At 42.3% G+C, this 19,593-nt stretch overlaps 1 protein-coding gene across 1 annotated transcript in view; it reads left to right on the top strand.

Moving 5' to 3' along the window:
- LOC144476036 (uncharacterized) overlaps positions 1–19,593 on the top strand; it is a 41,906-nt gene that overhangs the window by 4,708 nt on the left and 17,605 nt on the right. Inside the window, exons 3-4 of the mRNA XM_078192567.1 lie at positions 18,218–18,249; positions 18,523–18,610. Coding sequence (XP_078048693.1) covers positions 18,218–18,249; positions 18,523–18,610 — 120 coding nt within the window. The remainder of the gene's footprint in view (positions 1–18,217; positions 18,250–18,522; positions 18,611–19,593) is intronic.

A 19,593-nucleotide genomic window follows, 5' to 3' on the forward strand; every position in this document is an offset into this window, starting at 1 on the left:
CGATTCGGTCTTGTACAATCTCCGTTCGGATACTCGCAATTACTCAAAACAATGACAGGACAACGGAAGGTATAATAGGTTAACTTCGGTACAATTCGGGAGACACGAAATCTCATTGACAGCATAATTGTACGCAAAATCGTTTTTTAAACTTGTTGAGAATGAAATACAGTTTCGTGTTTTAATAAAGTTTTTAGACTTTCAGATTATTCTCCGTTAGGTTATTCATCAAGTAGAACCTCGAATTTATTCGAATTTTTCGTTATTTAACAAAGTTATCGTTCGTTTCTATAACTTCCTGTTAGCAGAGGTCAAAAGCCACAGCTACATAAAGAGATCCAGAGCCTAATAATTGAATAATTTTTTTCTCATACGCTTCTCCATGTCCCGGTCTCGGTTTCGTCCTCGATCTCGTTCCCGTTCCCGGTTTCAGTTTCGGTTGTGGTGTGCTCAGCGACACTTAATTGACAGTGGCCCGGGCTCAAGTTTCGCGTGGCATAAACCATTTTTATATCTTCAGTTTTTCGTCGGAACCTTATTAAAATACAAAACGATGAGGGCCGCTAATTGAACGCGCGGTCGTCATGTAATACAGAAAATACATGTACTCGTCGGAGTAATTTCGTAAGGGAAGATATAATTCGAAACACGAAGCTCTTTAAAACGTCCATAAGGTATTTCTTATCCGCAGTGCGGTCGGATGTGTTTTTACGCCGCGTTTCAGGCGCCATAAATTAATTTGAAGAATGCACTTCGCGCTGAACGCACACGCTCCTCCATATTGAATAAACCGTAATACATATCGTTCGGTATATTTTCGTGAGAAAAGCAGATTTTTAGACACCATTATTTATTAACCTCCACGAATATTTATAGCTTTAATTAACGATTTGGCTGCTGGAAGCTTATTACGACCGTTCAGTAAATAAGATTAAAAATGATTTTTGTTCCCTCCTTTTATTCCTATTGTGCCAAGTAAATTTGTTAATATTAATACAATGGAAATAGTCGAAAATGAAAAACGGGATAAAACAAGTTTAAGGTACTATCATTCTAAGGAGTATATCTATATATTTAATAAGATGATAATTAATCAAGCTATTGCCGCCGAAATATTGATCAACCTTTCAGCTTCGGGTCTTTGGAAGAGTTACTTAAAGACGATCTTTGCTGAATTACCCGTTAGTAATCGAAATGGCTACCTAAATGCTCGAGAAACACGTTCCATAGAATGAAACAGTGAGAAATCCATCATTCGAAGTTAGTAACTAGCATCGAGGAAGAAGGGCTCGCGCAGAACGACCGACGCGACGGTATCAACAGTTCATAGATTGCCACGTCAAAATTGGCGTCGGCAATTCCGTTCGCCGTTGGTGGCGAGCATCGCCGCTATTCCCGTTTGTCTTGACTCATTTAATTTCCGCCTCTAACTCTCAGCGAACCGGTTTTTCTCGTCTACCGCCGTTCCTCGGTACTGGCCGGACAGTTGCAAATAAGTTCGGAACCTTTTTCGGTGGATCCGGTCGTCGTATGGCCGGCGGTTGTGTGCGTATACGTGTACGCATACGCAAAATAGGAGGGTGCCCGGCTAATTGATTCTGGCGTCGCAGGCATTACATAAAGCAAATCGAAGCGGGGTCCCAGGAATTGGTCTCTGGCTGATTGGGCCCGTTGCGCCGGCCGTGGGGGGCCACTCGTTAATAGGGCCCTGAAATGCTCGTGCCGGTTCCCGATGCTGCCCGATCCTGCCCAATAGTGGCCGATAGTACCCGTGTTGTCCATGCGTCGGCGTCGGCGTCGCGTCGGCACTCATTCTCGCTCTTCTCGAAACGCGCCACGGACCGCTTTTTCATCTTGTTCTACAGGAACCTGTAACAAATATTGGCTCGCACGAAACGCGATACCCTCCTCACCGACACAATCTACACTTTCTACCTCCCTGTGTTCCCCCGCCGCACACCGACGCGCGGACGCGCTCTTTTTCTCGTTTTATCGGCATCACGGCGGTGGTTCCGATGAATTTAAGACAGTACTCGCTAGTCACATATACAATGTAAAAGATGCGCTTTAAAGTCAATTTGAATTTTGGATTGAATTTCGCAAGCGTGTAATTTGGTACCGAATCGGCGACCGAGCGGTTCGCGGACCCTCTGCCGCGGCGCTCTCTGTCGTCTCGCGAGACGGTTCCCCGATTTTATTTTACCATCGCTTCGCGTCCCGTCGAATTCCCAACACTCGACACAGAAGCCTCTCCTTTGTGCCAACGAAACTTGTCAAGGGTTTTAATAGACGCTCTTGTTACAATGTGAAGCAATTTTTCGAAATTGTTCCAAACGATATTAGTATCTCACGCATTTATGATAAAAATGACTAGGTGGAACACCAGGCAATGAAGGCATTAGAAAATTCTAAGTCGTTCAAGGTGCCATTCAAGAAATCAATTCGACTTGTTTTGAACCCTTTCTCAATTATTTCAATTACATCTTCCGTGGTGAGATTTCTCAGGATTATCGTCTGAAATAATGCCACCTACCATACGAGCTTCCATCATCGATGGAAAACCAGAAGAATAATTTTGGAATAGTTTCCAAAGTACGTGTATCGCTGAATTTCGGAAACTGAGAAATCTGTCGACGAGATAAACGTAGCGTCCATATTAGAATCGATAACTGAAGATAGTACAGCTACGTTGAGTGAAAGGTTACCCTAAAAATTCTTCTTAAATCGAAAATGTTACATTTCAAATTAGAAGGACGTTCACGATCGACTCGACGCGAACCGGTGATTTTTATCTAGTATTGCGCTTCTGGTATTCATGAGCGTAGCTCTCTGTGTGTATCGCCGAGGGAACGCGAGATATTGTCGGGAGATAAAAGATTGGAAGATGGAATGGTAGTCGAGGCCATGTACATACGCGTTACTTATAGCGTGCTTCCAGGAAGAAATATCGAAACGTTTTCATCGCCCTCGCAGATGTTTATCGTCCGAAAATTTGTTTCCTTGATCTGTATTTCACGAGCCGTGTGTGGGTACTTATTACATGTATCTGCTTTCAGCAGCCGCGTAGCTGTATAGTATTACATTCGAAGATGGACGACGGACAATACAGGTACCGCGTAAATACAAAGTACAACCGATGCACAGGGTTTACAGAGATGGTTTCGTCTAGCTAATGCATGTAGGGTAGACCCTTCGGAGAACAATATTTTATTTATTAAAATACCTCCTGCTCAGCCAAATATTAAACACGTCATCCGATAATTTCGACGAGCAAGAAAAGTAGCTCTGAATTGCTCTTTTGTGGGAAACTGCCACAGTGTTCCAAAAAAATTCTTTCTTCGTCTTTCCGAAAGGGAAAGCCGTGAAATGATTTAAACGTGGGAAATCGAAGAACAGATAAGTATAGTATTCCTTCATTCTTACCATTCCATTTGTTGGCTCGGTCGAATACCTGAGGTTTTCCCTCGAGATCGTTGAACGATGGTAGGCAAATTCTGCGCTGAAGAAACCAGAATATTAATTCTTCGCTTTAGTCCGGGTTAGGATCCAACCTGAGAATAGATAGTCTGTCTTCGTGGGTGATATCTGTATTTCAACCCCTGGAAATCCCCGGCATTCAGATCGCTATCGTGTTAACTTCTCGGTTACACACTGGACTAACCTCCCTCGTTGTTTTCACTGAAGTGAAAGCCGCCTTGCCTTGCCTTGCCTTACCTTCGAAACCATGATGAATTGAGAAGTTCTGGCCTCGCGATGACACTCGAGTGTTCACGTATACGTGTGCGCACGTGTGTATACACAATATGCATCCGTATATGTGCATATATTTTAAGGCAAGTAATCCTGTACCGTCGATACCTTTTCGTTCCGTTTTGCTTTTTTCTCGCAGTTTATTCTGCTTCGGTAGACTCCGCCAGAAAATTTTATTTTAAACATTCTCTATATCTTATATGTCGATAATACGCAATGATTTCTACAATTTTCGCCGAGGTTCATTTTCTGCGCTATCGCCTATTCACCAGTTCTTCGTGCGATATGAAACTAGTCTGCATTAACTACAAAATGTAGAAGCTACGTAGATATTTGCTTCTTTCATTAATGATTTTCGTAAGTTGATTGAAAATGATCAAATATTCGTAGATTTTATAAATGTTCTTTCCGTTTTACATTCAAGGTACCCATTACCGCTGTAAACGTGTAAGGTAAGCGTAGAATAACAAGGAATTAATTCGCGAGCTTGAATTTAGGTGACCAATTTCCGTTTGGCGAGTTTCTCCTACCCACGGAGACCATCGGCGGAAGAAATGTTAGTATACCCAACGTGTTAATTGTACTAAATGAACAGAAACACGTAATATTTTATATTCGGCGTGCATCTTGACCAGAGGGGATCGCAAACATTCGGATACCCATGAAAAGCTGTAAAGTGTGACACCCACTGTGATCTCCAGCTTGTGGGCGAGGAGCGTAGTTTTCTTGGTTCGTTTCGAATGGATTTCGTAAGTTTGGCATAAAAGTTGCGCGGAGCCGCGTCGTTCGTCGCGAGTCGTTCGCCGCGAGTCGTCCGCCGCGCCGCGCCGTGAAATCGAGTGTTTACCCGCAAGATTAACGTCTGCGACAAGCTACAATGCCGCCGTTTATTATTTCCGACAGTGAACAAACCGATTACCATCACCGGGGGCCGTTACTTAACATTTTGCCGAAAAAGGTGGAAAGAGAAGCTAAAAGAGTTAGGAAGGGACACGGGGGACACCCGGGCCATGACACGGATACATTCCTCGCTACGGAGTTTGCCAGGGACTTGTTCATAAATCATACGTGAAAAAATGTTTGCAGTCCTGTGCGACATATGCTAGCCAAATATCGCATGTGGCAGCGGTGAATGATGGTTTCGACGCGCCTGACAAATTAATCCGATGCCTCCGCGACGCCGTAATAATTTCGAAGATTTTCAACGTTCCTCGATTCCACGGCGCCGGATCTCGTTCGTAAACCATCCAAAAAGGATATCGTATTATTGCGAGGGGAATGATTAATCAATGGAATCGTCGCGTACGTTGGGTCCGCGGGTATACACGAGAAACTTCTTCTCTTTGGGAGAGAGAGGCGCCGTGCGTCGTAAATATCGGCAAACGAGATTTACCACTGAAGACATTCGTGTAGCGGAGTCACTTCGAAGAAAGTAAGATATTCAATAGGAAATCGGTCGGCAAATATTTTCGTAAGATCGATGCTCCAGTACGAATTTTTCTCCCTTGCATCGTAAGAACTTACACCGGTGATATTCGAATGAGAAAAATACGCGCGCAACTGTGGAAACTGCACTGTAACGTAATGGTTTTCAGCTTACTATATGAAAGGATAAAACAATGTCACCTTATGACACCATATTATATATATATAATATAATATTTTAGGTATAGAAACAATAATCATTTTCAAACATCCTGTTTTGTACCAACGATAAAGTTGTATTATTTTTCCAAGATAAATTCTTACGTATATATATTAACGAGGAAAGAAGAAAGTTGATCTACTGCTCCGTTAAAATGTAGAATCAATTTTCGATTTAAGGTTAACCAGAACATTCCCATGCGATAGATTGCATTGTATAGTATATGTATATGAAGAGGATACAAGCACCGTGGTTTTTGAACCGCGCATTTGTGCGCAAATTCTCATTTTTATACTTGATTCTAAATTGGACTAGGTAGGATGTTAGACTCGAAACTTCTTGGTGTTAAAAAGAAAATCAAAATATCGGTAATTCTTATCAATATCAATTTGCTAAAAGATGCTTTCCTGGAAAATCATTGACTCTTTATCTGAACGCGTACTTTGACAAAGATCAACAAACTAAAATCTTGTTATTTTTGTAAAGCGATACATTTTGGTTTAGTAATTATTTGTCTACCAGACTCAGAATTCATCACGAAATGATTTAACAACAGATTTTCATGAAAAATACATTGTGTATCAGGTCTTTTTTGCTGTTGCTCTAGATCTTACTCTACTAAGTAAGTAGCAGCGGCAAGTGTTTGTTCGACACTCGGCTAGAGGCGAAAACGTTCAGTCGTGCAATTTGCCATCTTTCCATAGCGGAGGAACGAACTTGACGAAATGGATGTGCGCGAGGATGGGACGGAAATCGGGGAACGGGAGTAAAGGGGGGGGGGGGGCGAAGGAGCCGGCGATTGTAATTTATGCCGAAGTTAGCGAGCAACTTCGATGACTTTATAAAATATTACTGATCCTCGTTTCGGCGATCTTATCTGACGCCAATACCTCGGTTCGCTTCGGTTCGTCGGAACGCCTTCCTTTTCTTCTTCTTCTTCATCTTCTTCTTCTTCTCCTTCGTTTTTCTTCTTCCTCCTTCTCTTCTTCTAGCAGACTGGCGCCTCTAATAAGGAGGGGGTCGTGTGTCACGTCAGAACCCACTGCGCCGCAACGACATTGCTCTCCAAGTTCGAACGATCGACACCGGAGGACCATATAAACATGTCATTTGTTGATGAAATTTGTTCTCCCCTGCGCACCCATTTGTTACGTACTGTCGCGACTCCATTCCCGAACGATGTTGAACGGTATGCAAACCATTGCGAACCAATCTGGGCCCAGCGAGACCAGCCGCTTCGTTTCTTTGAACAAACGTTACCCGACCCGACATTTCACTTTTAGCGTTTCAGTTTCGAACAATATTTTCCATGTTTTCGGAAATTGATGGTACTCTTTTCCAGTACTGTTTCGCAACGTCCGAATATTTCAATCGTTACCAATCAAGGATTCGTGTATAATCCTAACTATGTGTACGATTATATGTCGGACATTATACACAACTTTTCTAATTAAATACAAGTAGCATGTAAGTTGACAACTGTTCGTTGCCGGTCTACTTCGTCTTCCAAGTATCGACAGGAATTGATGAAAGTGCATTTCCATTTCTTGTATTCCAAATGTTAAAGAAGACGACACATTTAACGACACTCTGCAAAAATATTTGTAAATGTCAAAGATGGTATGCGAAATGTAGGAACAATGTTTCGAATCTTTTCGAAGAGAAGATTCGCCGGAGCGTAATGTTCGATGTTGAGGCATTAAACGTTGTAATCGCGAAATCCCGTCGGACTACCGAAGACGCAGCAAACGGTCTAGCTGGTAGTAAAATTGGAAAAACTTCCGAACTTGGGAAACGGGTTCGTCGCAAACTGCATTCGGACTATGAACATTTCTACTTTGCTGCAAAACTGCGATTCATCTTTCGGATCCGAATCTTTCGAATGCTCTTTCCCAACGGAACATCAAATCTTTCTAATCGAGTTACATAACCATAAATTACATCAACAAAATTGATTTATTATAGCATTAATATTAATAAGAAAAATTGATGACTATAACTATACATCTACGCCGTTTCTCCGAAATAATTTACACGATTTCTTAAATCGATTTCCTAAAATAGTATAGAAATACACTTGGCGTTGCGATGTTGTTTGACGCGACGTCTTACGGAAACGATGATGAAAGACGTTGCCGATTCAATTACACGGAGATACAATACACGTCGAGTTGTGAACGCGGGTGACAGTAGGTAACAAATTGACGAGAAGATAGCGACGGTTGTCGAATGCCTCGCGACCGTTGCGTCTTGCGTCTCGTCGGGGCCTCAGGTGTGGGTGCCGAAGGTGGTGGTCGAGGCGCAGGGTGTAGATGCCGTGGAGCACAGGGAGGCACGCCGCAGAGGACACTCTTGACTCGTACTTTAGTGTCACGATGCCCCATCCATCGCGTTTCATCAGATATGCTAGCTGGGCTGGAGCCTATCTCTGCTAGATGAGATGGCGAGTGTCCATCTCGAGTACCTCTCTTTCCGGGAACCCCGTGGAGTAAACGAGATCTCGCAGTAGCGAAGCTTATCGCTTTGTCCGATCGTGTTTCGCCGTTTCGTCGTTTCTCTTATTTCGCGAGACTTGCTCCCAGGTACACGCTGTCTACTTACGAGCAATTGTGGGTGCGTCGTCGAGGCACGCGCGTCCGACCATCCTCGAAATCATAGTTTACCAACCTTTTCCCGTCCACGGATCCCTTTGCTAAATTATCTTTGTTCAGCGCATTCTACTTTACATGTCTCGATCTTCGGTATATCAGCAATATTTGCAACCGTAAAAACTCGCGTAATTCACGTGGAATAATTTATTTATCCTAGATCAATTAGCAATTGCATCCTATTATTTTTATTGAAAAATAATGTCGCTGGCGCCGATATTTAGAGTATTTTTTTCTGTGAGGCGACGCCCGAAATTAAAAGAAAATTGAATTAATGTTGAGTTCATAATATTGAATAGTTATGTTTTTACCATTGAACGTCTGTTTATAATGTTGAGATAAAATAACGTAAACCTATTTTGCGAAATACAAGCATAATAAGCAGATGCACGTCGCCTCACGGGATAGATTCCTCTGACCCATCGGTGATGCACGCCGGCGTCAACGAGTTAATTGATGTGCACCGAATGGTTCGATTTTTCGCGTACAATACCGTTTAATATAAAAAGGATGTAATTGTCAATTGTTCAAATTTCATTTTCGAATAATTTTATTTCGACGAAGAGAGCTGTGGACCGCGTCGATCATCCGAGTTTTCACCACGACGCGCGGCACCGAAATGGTGAGCATTCCCCCGAATACATATCCTCGTGCAATCACTAAAGAAACGTTCCTACATTATCCGCGAGCTCTGCCGTGGTCCATAGAACCGCAAGAAATAATGGCTGAGAATCGTGATCGTTGAGAGACAATAGTGTTACGTTACTTTTATTTTTGTGGCCCTCCGTCGATGCAACCGCCACATATCCTCTGGCGCGGCGGTCCTCTTACCGCCATCAACGTCGCTTCCCTTATATGTATCCAGTATTACTGTGTGCGATAGAATGCAGCATTCGTTTGAATTGTAGCGATGTTACAAACAAGAAGGGCTACGGGAGGGGAGGGATGAGTTCGGTGAAAGGGGGGTAAGACAGAGAATGGGGCGAAAGGAGATTTGTGAATTCGGCGGTTTGGATGGCTGCGGTAGTAAGGTTTTAGAGGCGACCAGTGGCTTTATGCCTCCGGTATATAAATTTCCGTTGAATGGCGCGCGTATGAGTTGGCGCCCAACGTTCTGTTTCTGTTCTACCTGCCCCCCTTCTCTCCACCCTGTGTCCTAGCATTCTCCGTTTCCATCGTCGCTCTCCTTCTTCTTCTTCTCCTCCTCCTCCTCCTCCTCCTCCCCCTTCCTACTTTTTGTCAGCGTTACCTCCGCCTACGCCCGCGTTCGGCTTTCTCCCTTTTCTTTCAAGGTCTCGGTTAGAGCTCTATTCTTTCTTCCTCCGATCTTCCATCTGTTTACAGAAATGTGACCGGTGTGCTGCTGGTGACGTGCGAACCAACTGCCAGATTTATAGCCGGTTGGCCGGTTTCCCTTGTACATTGCGTTCTTTTACGATCGTTTCCTCATTTCCTCCGATATCCCGGAGCATAAGGCAAGCATAACGCGGTGGTAATCGACGTTCGAGACGCATGCGATCGCTACGCGTACGCGTATCGGGGTAAAGGGTGAAATGCGATTCCGTTGGCCAATTCTGACACCGACACCGACACCGACGCTGACGTCGTCGAGTCGATGACGAATTTCTTGGCACACCAGCCTCGACGGAGCTAACGCGGGATACTGCTTACTTACAATTAGAGACACGTTCCTTAACATGCTGATCTGTTGATCACCGCGCTAACTGTATCTAGGTCGTAGAACTCATTAGCCTGTACTCGACGTTTCCATTGTTTCCACAGGCGAATCTCATTCAAAACTGGACTTGTACATTGAAGATAGTGGTTTCTACAAATCAGGAATTATTTTTAATCCTTGTTGTACATTTTGAACGTACGACACCTTAACGAAGTTATAACTTTAGGAAAAACGTTGTTGAATTTTCGAACGGCTAAAGAATAGCCCATGATTCTTGGAACTCAGAATAATACATAGTTTGAAGTTGTGGGGTGTGTCGTACACCTTGTGTAATAATATATTACATTAAAATGATATGTTACGTTAAAAAGCTATTTAATATTTATTATTACTTATGTGGCGTAAAAATTCGATGTTTTTTATGCCTTTTTAATTACGTTGGCTACGTTCTGTACTAAATGAAAGTTTTTTGTAGTTTGACAACTATTACTCTACCTTTATCTTAGTTTTCCCCTTCAATGTGTATTTATTTAAATATACAGCGTGAAAGTCGAAGTTATAATAGTGTTTATTCGGGGATGATTGGCGCGTCGCGACGCGGCTTGTCGACGGTCAGATGTTCCCCCTGCGCCCCTTCCGAACTCTTTGTGAGCCCTTCGAAGCTCAGAGGGGCTGATGAGGCGGAGTCGGTCAGCAGGAGGAAACAAACATTTGTTTAAACGATCCCGACAAAGTCACGGTCATAAATAGGCGCGGGTCGTTAATCTTGGTTTTCGGTGGTGCCGCTTATTCGTTAATGTATAATGTATTCTCACCCCCGTAGCTAAAACAATCAACTCGCCGGAGAAAACGGGAATCGATAACCTTCGGCGAGACCTAACGCCTTTGAGTGTGATACGGATTAGGAGTATAGATTACAGGTTACCGAGTTCATCCGCGTGTCGGCAAAATTGATTCCTTCGGTCGGCTTCGGTCGGCTTCGAATCGGTAGGCTTCGATTTATGACTGTCAGCTGGACGTCCGCTAGCCACACGGAAATAATAGATCCTTTTCTTTTTCTCCTAATGTCGTGATTTATTTGTGAAGCAGAATTTCAGACGTTGGAATGTGCGGATTTAACGAGGTACAAATTATAGTTGTGTAGAACGAGATTAATGCCCGTCGCGTTCCCGTTCGACAATTATATTTCCCGGGATTTTCAAAGATATTTCACGGCTGAGCCTACTCATTGTTAGAAATTACTGGCAGGTGTGCGTTGTCTTACAAAAATTAAACATTAGAATCGAACAAAAGATTGCTCCATCAATCAATAGATTGCTCACTGTATAAAAAAAATAATAATACCATTGGATCCTGTAAATTTATACGTTCTCTAGAATTGATAAAAACTGTGCAGTCTGATTATTGCAATTTGAATATTCGTTTGGATAAGTACGATGAAATTTGTTTGCGAACGAATAAGTAGAAGAGTACACGAAAATAGTCATGAAAAGTAGAATAGAATTGCATCTTTCTTTCTAAATTATTTGAAAAATTATATCATTATTAAAATACCAGCGCTTTATGAAATATGTTTGGAAGTAAGGGTCGATCTCAGATAAAAAGACATCTAAATCTCAATTGGAAAATTCTCATGCGATTCTACTGTATTTGAATATTTTCCAGTATTTTATATATGTGAAAATACCGTGAACGCGTCAAATTCTGCGGTCTAACTGCAGGTTACAATGGAAGTCAAAAAGATCCATCGAAGCTCGAAAAATCAATAGAAACGCCATCAATCTCTTTCATTGGATCTTTCGTAACACCGCTTTAGAAGGGACCATTGAAAATTGATTTACCGCCTGCGAGGCGTGCCTAATCACGCCGCATATTTAAATCTACTAACTCGATTCTTCGAACGTATGAAAGTCAACCAAAATTCTTTCGATCGTTTGAAAACGATCGGAACGGCATAAAATGGAATCTGGTTCACCGGACCATCGAGATCATTGATTTCAGATGCAGCGTTAGGAGAAAGTAGACTGAAGTTGATCGTGAAGCTGAGAAATGGTCGGAGCGCTAATCTAAGTTCATATGTATACCATAAGGCCGATAGAAATTTGAGGCAGCTGCGGTCTACATGAGAAACGGCTCTGCGTCGGCAAGATCGAAAGAACGGAAAAGACCATGATTCTTCCGAGTTGTATCGTCGTGTCGGTAGCGGCCATCGATTGTCCAAGCAATAATGGTACCGGTAGCTGTGGGGGACCTCTTAAAGGGCTCCGTGTTGTTCTCCGCCCTTTTCTCTGTTCCTTTCAACAGATCCTACGCTGCTGATAACTGGACAATTAAAGCGCACTAGCCTTTTCGGAAAAATCGTTAACGGGGAAAACAACCGTGCCGCCGGATTTCCCAAAGAATTTTCTCGGCCGAGGCCCGGTTCGCTTTCCATAATGTCCGGCGCGGCATGGTGCGGCGCGTCGTGCTGAGTCTCGCATAGTTATAATTAGCTTTCGTTCGACGGCTTTTATTTCGATCACAAACGAAAGAGGGAAGGAACGAAAACGTAATACAAGTGTTTAGGAATTAATTATGCGGTTTATACGGCCCGATATGGCGATACACCTTCGCCATTCGGTGCAGATAACGTATTGGTATCTGGCCGACAGAGAACTTTATAGACTGGCATTAGACGCCGCGCCGCGCCGTCTGTTTTCTATCACCGGGCCTCTTGGTGCCTCGTGGTACCTCTTGGTGCCTCGTGGTGCCTCGCGGTGCCTCGTGGGACAGCGGTCGGGCGGTCGGGAACGTGTTTCTGCTCGGGTATAAATAATAAGACCACGTCGGCAGTCACTATAATTCAATTCACACCTGATAACTGTGACCATAGAATTTCCATATTACAGGCTGTAATAAAATTAAAAATATTTTCGGGGCGGTCCGCAACGCTTCGGGGGGTCTCACCTCTCATCTCCTCTCGCTACGGACAAACGAACCAAGGATCGTGATCCTCCGCGTTCCCTGTCGTACGAATTTGTTCCCTGAATTTGTTTTCTCGTTGTCTCCGGTGGTCCGTCCATGCGTACGACAAATGGCATGCGACCGGCAAAAAAATGAAAGCGAGCCGGCAACGGCAACCAGGCACGCGGGCTCTTCGACTTCTTGTTTCAAGTTTCGAGTTACGAGTTTCGAGTAATGGCTCGCACTACGAAATAGTAGGATTCCTTCTCTTTTGTTCACCGTTTCAGCAATCGCATCAATTATCGCATCGGCGCGACTGGCGGCTAGTGGCTATAGCGACCGCCCCGTATCTCGGCGCGACGTTTCTACCATCATTTTCATTTCAATTTCACCAATTCTTTTTTTTTTAATACTTTTTTGCCTTGGAAAACTTTGACGAGATTTACAGATTTGCTGCTGTCTTTCTCTTTTTATAAGGACCTCTTATCGTAAGATAACATGCTTCATTTTCTGTTGCATTGTTCCAAATTAATTTTAATCGAACATTTGTATGCATTCTACTTGTATTATTTGTTGAGCAGTAATACGTTAATTACGCGATGTTAGTCGGTTTCGGAAGACTATTAGACCCTTTAACATACCGGTCAGGATAAAAAATTTGATTCCTATTTAAATACAATAAGACTAATATTCCTATTATTATCGATTCGCATTTTACTGAAACTATTTTAATGCATCGTACTAACATGCATGTACTAGAAAAATGTGTTGACAAAATGTCAAACATTACAAATAGATTAAAAGAACATTAAAAGTATGAATGTGGTATTATAATTGCGATCGAATGATTATAGGAATTGCTCTGCTACAACGAAAAGGTGTTCGAAGAGTTCGAGCGGCGCGGCGCTGCTACAAATTGTGCCAGGTTCAGCCTGGTATCGCGTTCCGATCGGTTGACAGTGTAGTCGTCGTAGGTCGACATAGCCCGCGAGAATGATAGCGAACTCTTCTAGCGAGTGCTACTTCCGACACGTTCCTTTGTTGCATACATCCCTCTAGCTAAGGTGACCCATTTTAAATCGCTTCAAATCTTCTGCCAAACGAGGAAGTAAGTGGATACGGATAACGTCGCGCATATATCAGCTGGCGGCAGCCATATACCAGTCTATATGGCGTTCCTATGCGATTCTATATGAGTACGTATAGCCGTTGGCCGTGCTCGCGCAACAAAATGTTCTTCCCCGTAAGCTCTTGCCTTACCATCCCTTAAGCTTCTCTCTTTCTCTCTTTCTCTCCCTCTTATCCATAAGGGAATTTCTGAACCGCTTTGTGCGGCGAAGGTCGTTTAGCCGCGGCAAAGCAATGTTCGCCGATCAGTATGTTCCTTGCTTCTAGCAGTCGGACAATCGTTCTCTATGAATTATTCACGAATCGTGATACAGAGACGAAACACGCGGTGCTATCTTACTCTATTAGTTGTTCATTGATTCGTTTCAATGATTTCCCTCTTCGTTGCAAATACTCGTCTCAATGCTTGCTATTCAATTGATCGAATATTGTTACTAGGTACGTATCTGTCTATTTAGTCGCTCACACTACACTGTTCGATCGACTGGCTTGAAATTTGTTACGCTAATTTGTGCGAACGGTCATTCGACGTTAATGTATTTGACATTGCACTCCACCTTTCTTAATCTACTTATTTAACACTTTACCGGTCGGTAGCCTATCAATTGACTTTTTACCCTGGCCGCTGGCCTATGAATCGGTTGTCGTGGCAACCAATAATTTGTTATCTATTATTGCGGTAAAAGTGTTAGATTGTACTACTGTAAGTTTCTATACTATTATATCATTTTTTAAGCATTAGATACCTTTTGCGATGTACGAAATAAGTAAAATAGAAATAAAATAAAGATCGTTTGAATTATTCTGTGATAGGAATTCTTTGATCTACTTCGATCTATTAGATCCTAAAGGATTAAATAGTCAAATGCTTGGGAGACAATTCCGCAGTGTTTAAAGACAGTCATTTTGGCTTCTACTCATTTTGCCCACTCGCTAAATATATACATATTTATTTATTTATACGTATAGTAGCCATCGTCTAAGAGGTTAACCCTTTGCACTCGAAGCCATTTTAATTGTAAATCTGATATAATTTTCCTGATCTATAGTATTTCTATAGTATGCGATGAAGCGCACTTTTATGGATACGAAATTGATTCTTGCGACTCGTAGCAACAGTTTTACTAATTAATGATTTTTTCAATCTAAACTTTATTGTTATAAAAATTATTTTCGAACGTAATAGAATAATTTCAGTGGTGCCTCGCAGTCACCACTCGAGTGCAAAGGGTTAATATTCTCTTGCGAAGAAACATTGTGTAGCGTCGCGAATATTTTGACGGTGAAAGTTGTGGACGCCTCTCTCGCGATTGTTTCCGTGAGATTTCTCACGGCATGGCCCGGCGAGGCCCGACGCGATGGATCCGCCGAAATAGCGGCATCGCTTTCTGATGACGGGGCGAGGACCTCCGAAGTATTACGGCCCACTCGCCGCGCCGCGAAAGCATGAAAGCGCACCCCTCATAAATATTGCCGGTAAATACCGCCGATATCTACCGTTGGTTAACGCCTACGTCGTACAGCGTTACGAATCGGCGATCTAACTGGGCAAAATTCAGTATGGACGATATTACCGCATCTCTTAATTTATGCACAAGCACAACTATGTCCAAATACACTAAATCGTCCAGCGCGAGAATTTCAATTTGCTCGCTTTTTATGACACGCGCAGATTTAAAAGGCGAAAGAAAACGTGCGAATTGAACGAGGTCCAATCGTTTTCGGTTTTCCTTCTGTAACGAGCAATCTTTTGGTTGGCGAAGGAAACATCCGTTTGCTTGAAAAACGTAGCAGATCATTAAAAGTTTATAGGATGGTGGCGCGTGATTCATGCGATTGTTCGCGACATCAAAGCCTTCCCTCGCAATGAAGGCTCGCACAAATTTACGTGCATGAATTATATCGCATCGTACGCGCGGGTCACAAGGCTGGCGTGAAAAAATATGATTTAATGGTCGTTACGCCGTTCGGATTGCCTCCTACGAATTTCGTTCGTGACGGAATCCTCGTTCTGCTTGGTTTAACGATCAGTCTTACGTTATTTCTTTTCTAGTCAAGTATTCATGAGAATTCTACGATTTGGATCGGGCAATTGCATCTCGGATGATTTTTTTATTCACAAATCAACTAATAAGGTTACAAGGTTCGGTGCATGGTCCACTTGACTGCAACTACGATTTTCGTAGCTGAAAGGGTATATTTTGAAAATTCGTGAACGAGATCGTGGAAGAAAAGGATGACTGAGGCGAGTGGTAAATCGTTTTCGGTCCTGGGAGCATGTAAGGATCCACCGTGTCATAGTTGCTTGAGAAATGGTAAACAGTCATTACAAATAATAGCGGATGTAGGATGGATGAATTAAGTTTCCTTGATAAATCATATTGGAGGCCCATGAAGAAGGACCCCGTGTTCACGTGTTCGTTGGAAGAAATATGGCGGTAAATATGGCGAACTTGCTATCGGTAAACATGTTGGTAAAAAGTATATGCGGTAAAATGCAGAAATTATAGGGGTGCCGTGTGGATCTGTAGTTTTAGGTTCGAATGAAACGAACGAAAACCCGGGGTTCGAGAGGACTCGATGGTAGGAGGATGCGTTCACGAAAAGAAAAGTCTGGCTGCGCGGTGCACGCGAGTAGTCCTGCATTCTACGGTCTGCAGTCTGGTTACTGGAGGTCCACAAAGGTTGTGAATGGGGGCACAGCTCGTCGGTCGATAATCCTGATTTAGACGCGGTCGTATATTAGACTAAGGATCGTGAAATTGAATGGCGGAATCAGCTGAGAGACCGATCCCGTTTCCGTTTCCATCCGAGGGACTGCGCCGCGCGAAAAATAAACCGCCTATATCGCGGGGGCGACGCTAGTCAATTTCGCAGGTGGCCAGCACACGCCTCACCTCGTCGACTTTTCTTCTTTTTATTCGTTACTGTTGTTTCCTGATCTTCTTACTCTATTCTTAATCTATTCCTGATTCTTATCAGAATCAAATTCCGAAAGTAACGAAAAGAAATTGTACCGACAAATCGTTTGAATTTTGCTCGCATGTCAGCAAGATAAGTATACTTAAAACATGGTTTGCTCCAAGCAGGGTTTCGTAAAAGAGAAATATATTTAAAAAATATAGGGCTGTTTTTCTTTTTTATTCTACAATGAAATTATTCTATAATGTATTAATTTTATGCAAAATGAATGAACTTATTGTAAATCATTTTTTTGAGCGATATTTGTGTAAAGAGTGTCGAGGTAATTATGTTTTCAAGCTTGCACATTCATGGATGCGTTAGCCACGGACTAACACAAAATGTTTGCGTTGGGTGCGTGCAGCTATTACGATGGACGGCGCGTAGTCGCGCTTGTCAATCATACAACTATGATTACAGGATTACGAGTTCATAAGGCAGACGCGGAGCAACTACAAAAGCGCTACCATTAAGATACGAAAGAGTTCCACGCCTAGTCAACGGCCGATTATTATGCTCGGATACGAGAGAACGAGAGTTCTACCGCGAGCCCGTTATTAATGCGACCGATACTCATTCCGCACTCATCCGTAGATACGATCTCTCCGCCCAGTCAATCGGATCGCAGAGTCTAAACCCGTAATTACCATTAGCCCACCCATAGCGAGTGCGATACCACCACCGAACCAACGAAACTTTCAATTTACACGTTCTTAAGTCTTCGCTATCGAAACTATGTTAAGCAAACGCCGCGGTTCGTTTCGTTTCGTTTTTACGCTCCCCCTAATTGATTTCACGGGAACGATCGCGCGTATTTCATACGGATTAGGTTTTGCCATCGTAGACAAACCCGCGGTGGCTTGTGTTTGTGTAGTAGGATATCGTTGACGGTTCAATTTCAACTTGTTTCGTTTACTTGAATTTACGATATCTTTGTGTATGTACGCTGAAATTGAGTTCAGAAGAAACATCGCGAGTTTGTAGAATGATTTTTAGAACAAAAGAATTCTTCAATTACCATAGGTCAAGTAATTTTAAAATAGTTTGTTTTCCTGTAATTTGGGAAAACACAGGATCTATAGGGCAGCTATAATGTTACACTTATCGAAACACCTCATTGAGGACAAAGGGACAATGACTTCAAAATAATTAGGATCGAAATTCGATCTTATGATAAAAATCTTCTCTACCGGAATACTTATCCGACAATTATGTGAATTGTTGCTAATTGTGCATTACGAAGATACGTCTAATAATATTGCTGAGCGGTCATCCTCTATGCATGTGTATACTCTGCTGCTGATTCAGTAAAATCATTCCTGTTTATGTCACAATATTGTTCATTGAAGAGAAGTAAATAAATTTTTTGAATGTTTTTGAACCGTGGTCCTCCCGAAATTAAGAACATTTTAACAACAATTATCAGTCGTATTCGATAATTAATTACTTTTTGTGTTATTTCAGGTATTCTGTGCAGATTTGAGCCCAGAAAAACGGTGAGTGCATTGTTTTATTAACTTATCTTCGTAGAATGGGAAAGTCTTCCGATTTTTTTTGTTTATATCAATCGTGCGATAAAACAATTTGTATTTAGATGTACAAGCGCGCGACGTGCGTACACATTCATCCGATGCATTTTGACGGTTCGCTAACTTTTCTTGAAGTGAACGCGTAGTCACATTTTATATCTTCCGCAACTTCTGCATTTTGAAAATTGAAATCTAGTGGTGAATGCATATGTTCTAATTGGGCCATGTACACTCTTGCAGATTTACAACGTCGACGCTGCTGGAATCGTTTCCGCGTCTGAAATATATCATCGACTTAACAAACACAAACCGCTACTATGACAACGAGGTAAAGTAACCATTTATAAAATATGAATACTTTCTCTCTCTCTCTCTCTCTCTCTTTCTCTCTCTCCCTCTCCCTCTCCCTTTCCCTCTCGCTCTTCCGTCCAAACTGCGACAATGAAATATTCTCAATCGATTACGACCAAATAGTCAAAGAAAAACCGAACGATCAAATATTTCTTTCTACAATAGTATGCAAAATCCCAGCAGTTTTCGCATGTCGAAAGGAAAAGAACACGCGAAATTCTCGTGTATTTTATTGTATCGCCACCGCGTTACCCATCGCTCAATTTCGTTTATTAAAAAATACAATCTGCATTGCCTCTGTACTAGGTATAACACTTCGCGAAATTGCTTTATCGACGATGGACTTTGCATCTGTCTACCAGCTTTTTCGTTATCGGCAATTTCAATTAGTTTATGCGCTACGCTCAACTAGCCGTCGTTCAATCAGCATGCAACACATATGACACATATAAATATACATATATATCTCAACTGGAGTGATATAGGATGTATCGGGAAAATTTGTTATTACACAAAGGCAAAGGCAACAGAATTTCTTTGAACGTAATATCATTGAAATCCACCAGGTTAAACGCGGCTCGTCGCCGCGTAGACGAAGAATGTATTTTTGTTTTTACGATGGTGTGAAACCCGTTTGCACGGGATGTAATATATCGAAAATGTCTTCGATGGCAACAGAGTTGGCAGTATTTTCTGTTTACTATTAATATTTCTTCGGTAAAAAACGTTCGTTATTTCAGCCACAGGTATATGTAATAAAACAAAGAAAAATCGATAGGATATTCGTTATTAGCACTAAAACAGGAAAAGTAAATTCTCTCGAACACTCTTTCTGAACACTTTTTACATTATTCTTAACAAGGATGGGTTGGGCAAACACGAGATGTATACACAGACGAACTACATTTCATATTTAACAAAAGAAAAATAAAGGAAAAAGCATGTTCAACAATGAACGAA

Source organism: Augochlora pura, chromosome 10, assembly GCF_028453695.1.
Source record: "Augochlora pura isolate Apur16 chromosome 10, APUR_v2.2.1, whole genome shotgun sequence".
Taxonomy (NCBI): Eukaryota; Metazoa; Arthropoda; class Insecta; order Hymenoptera; family Halictidae; genus Augochlora; species Augochlora pura.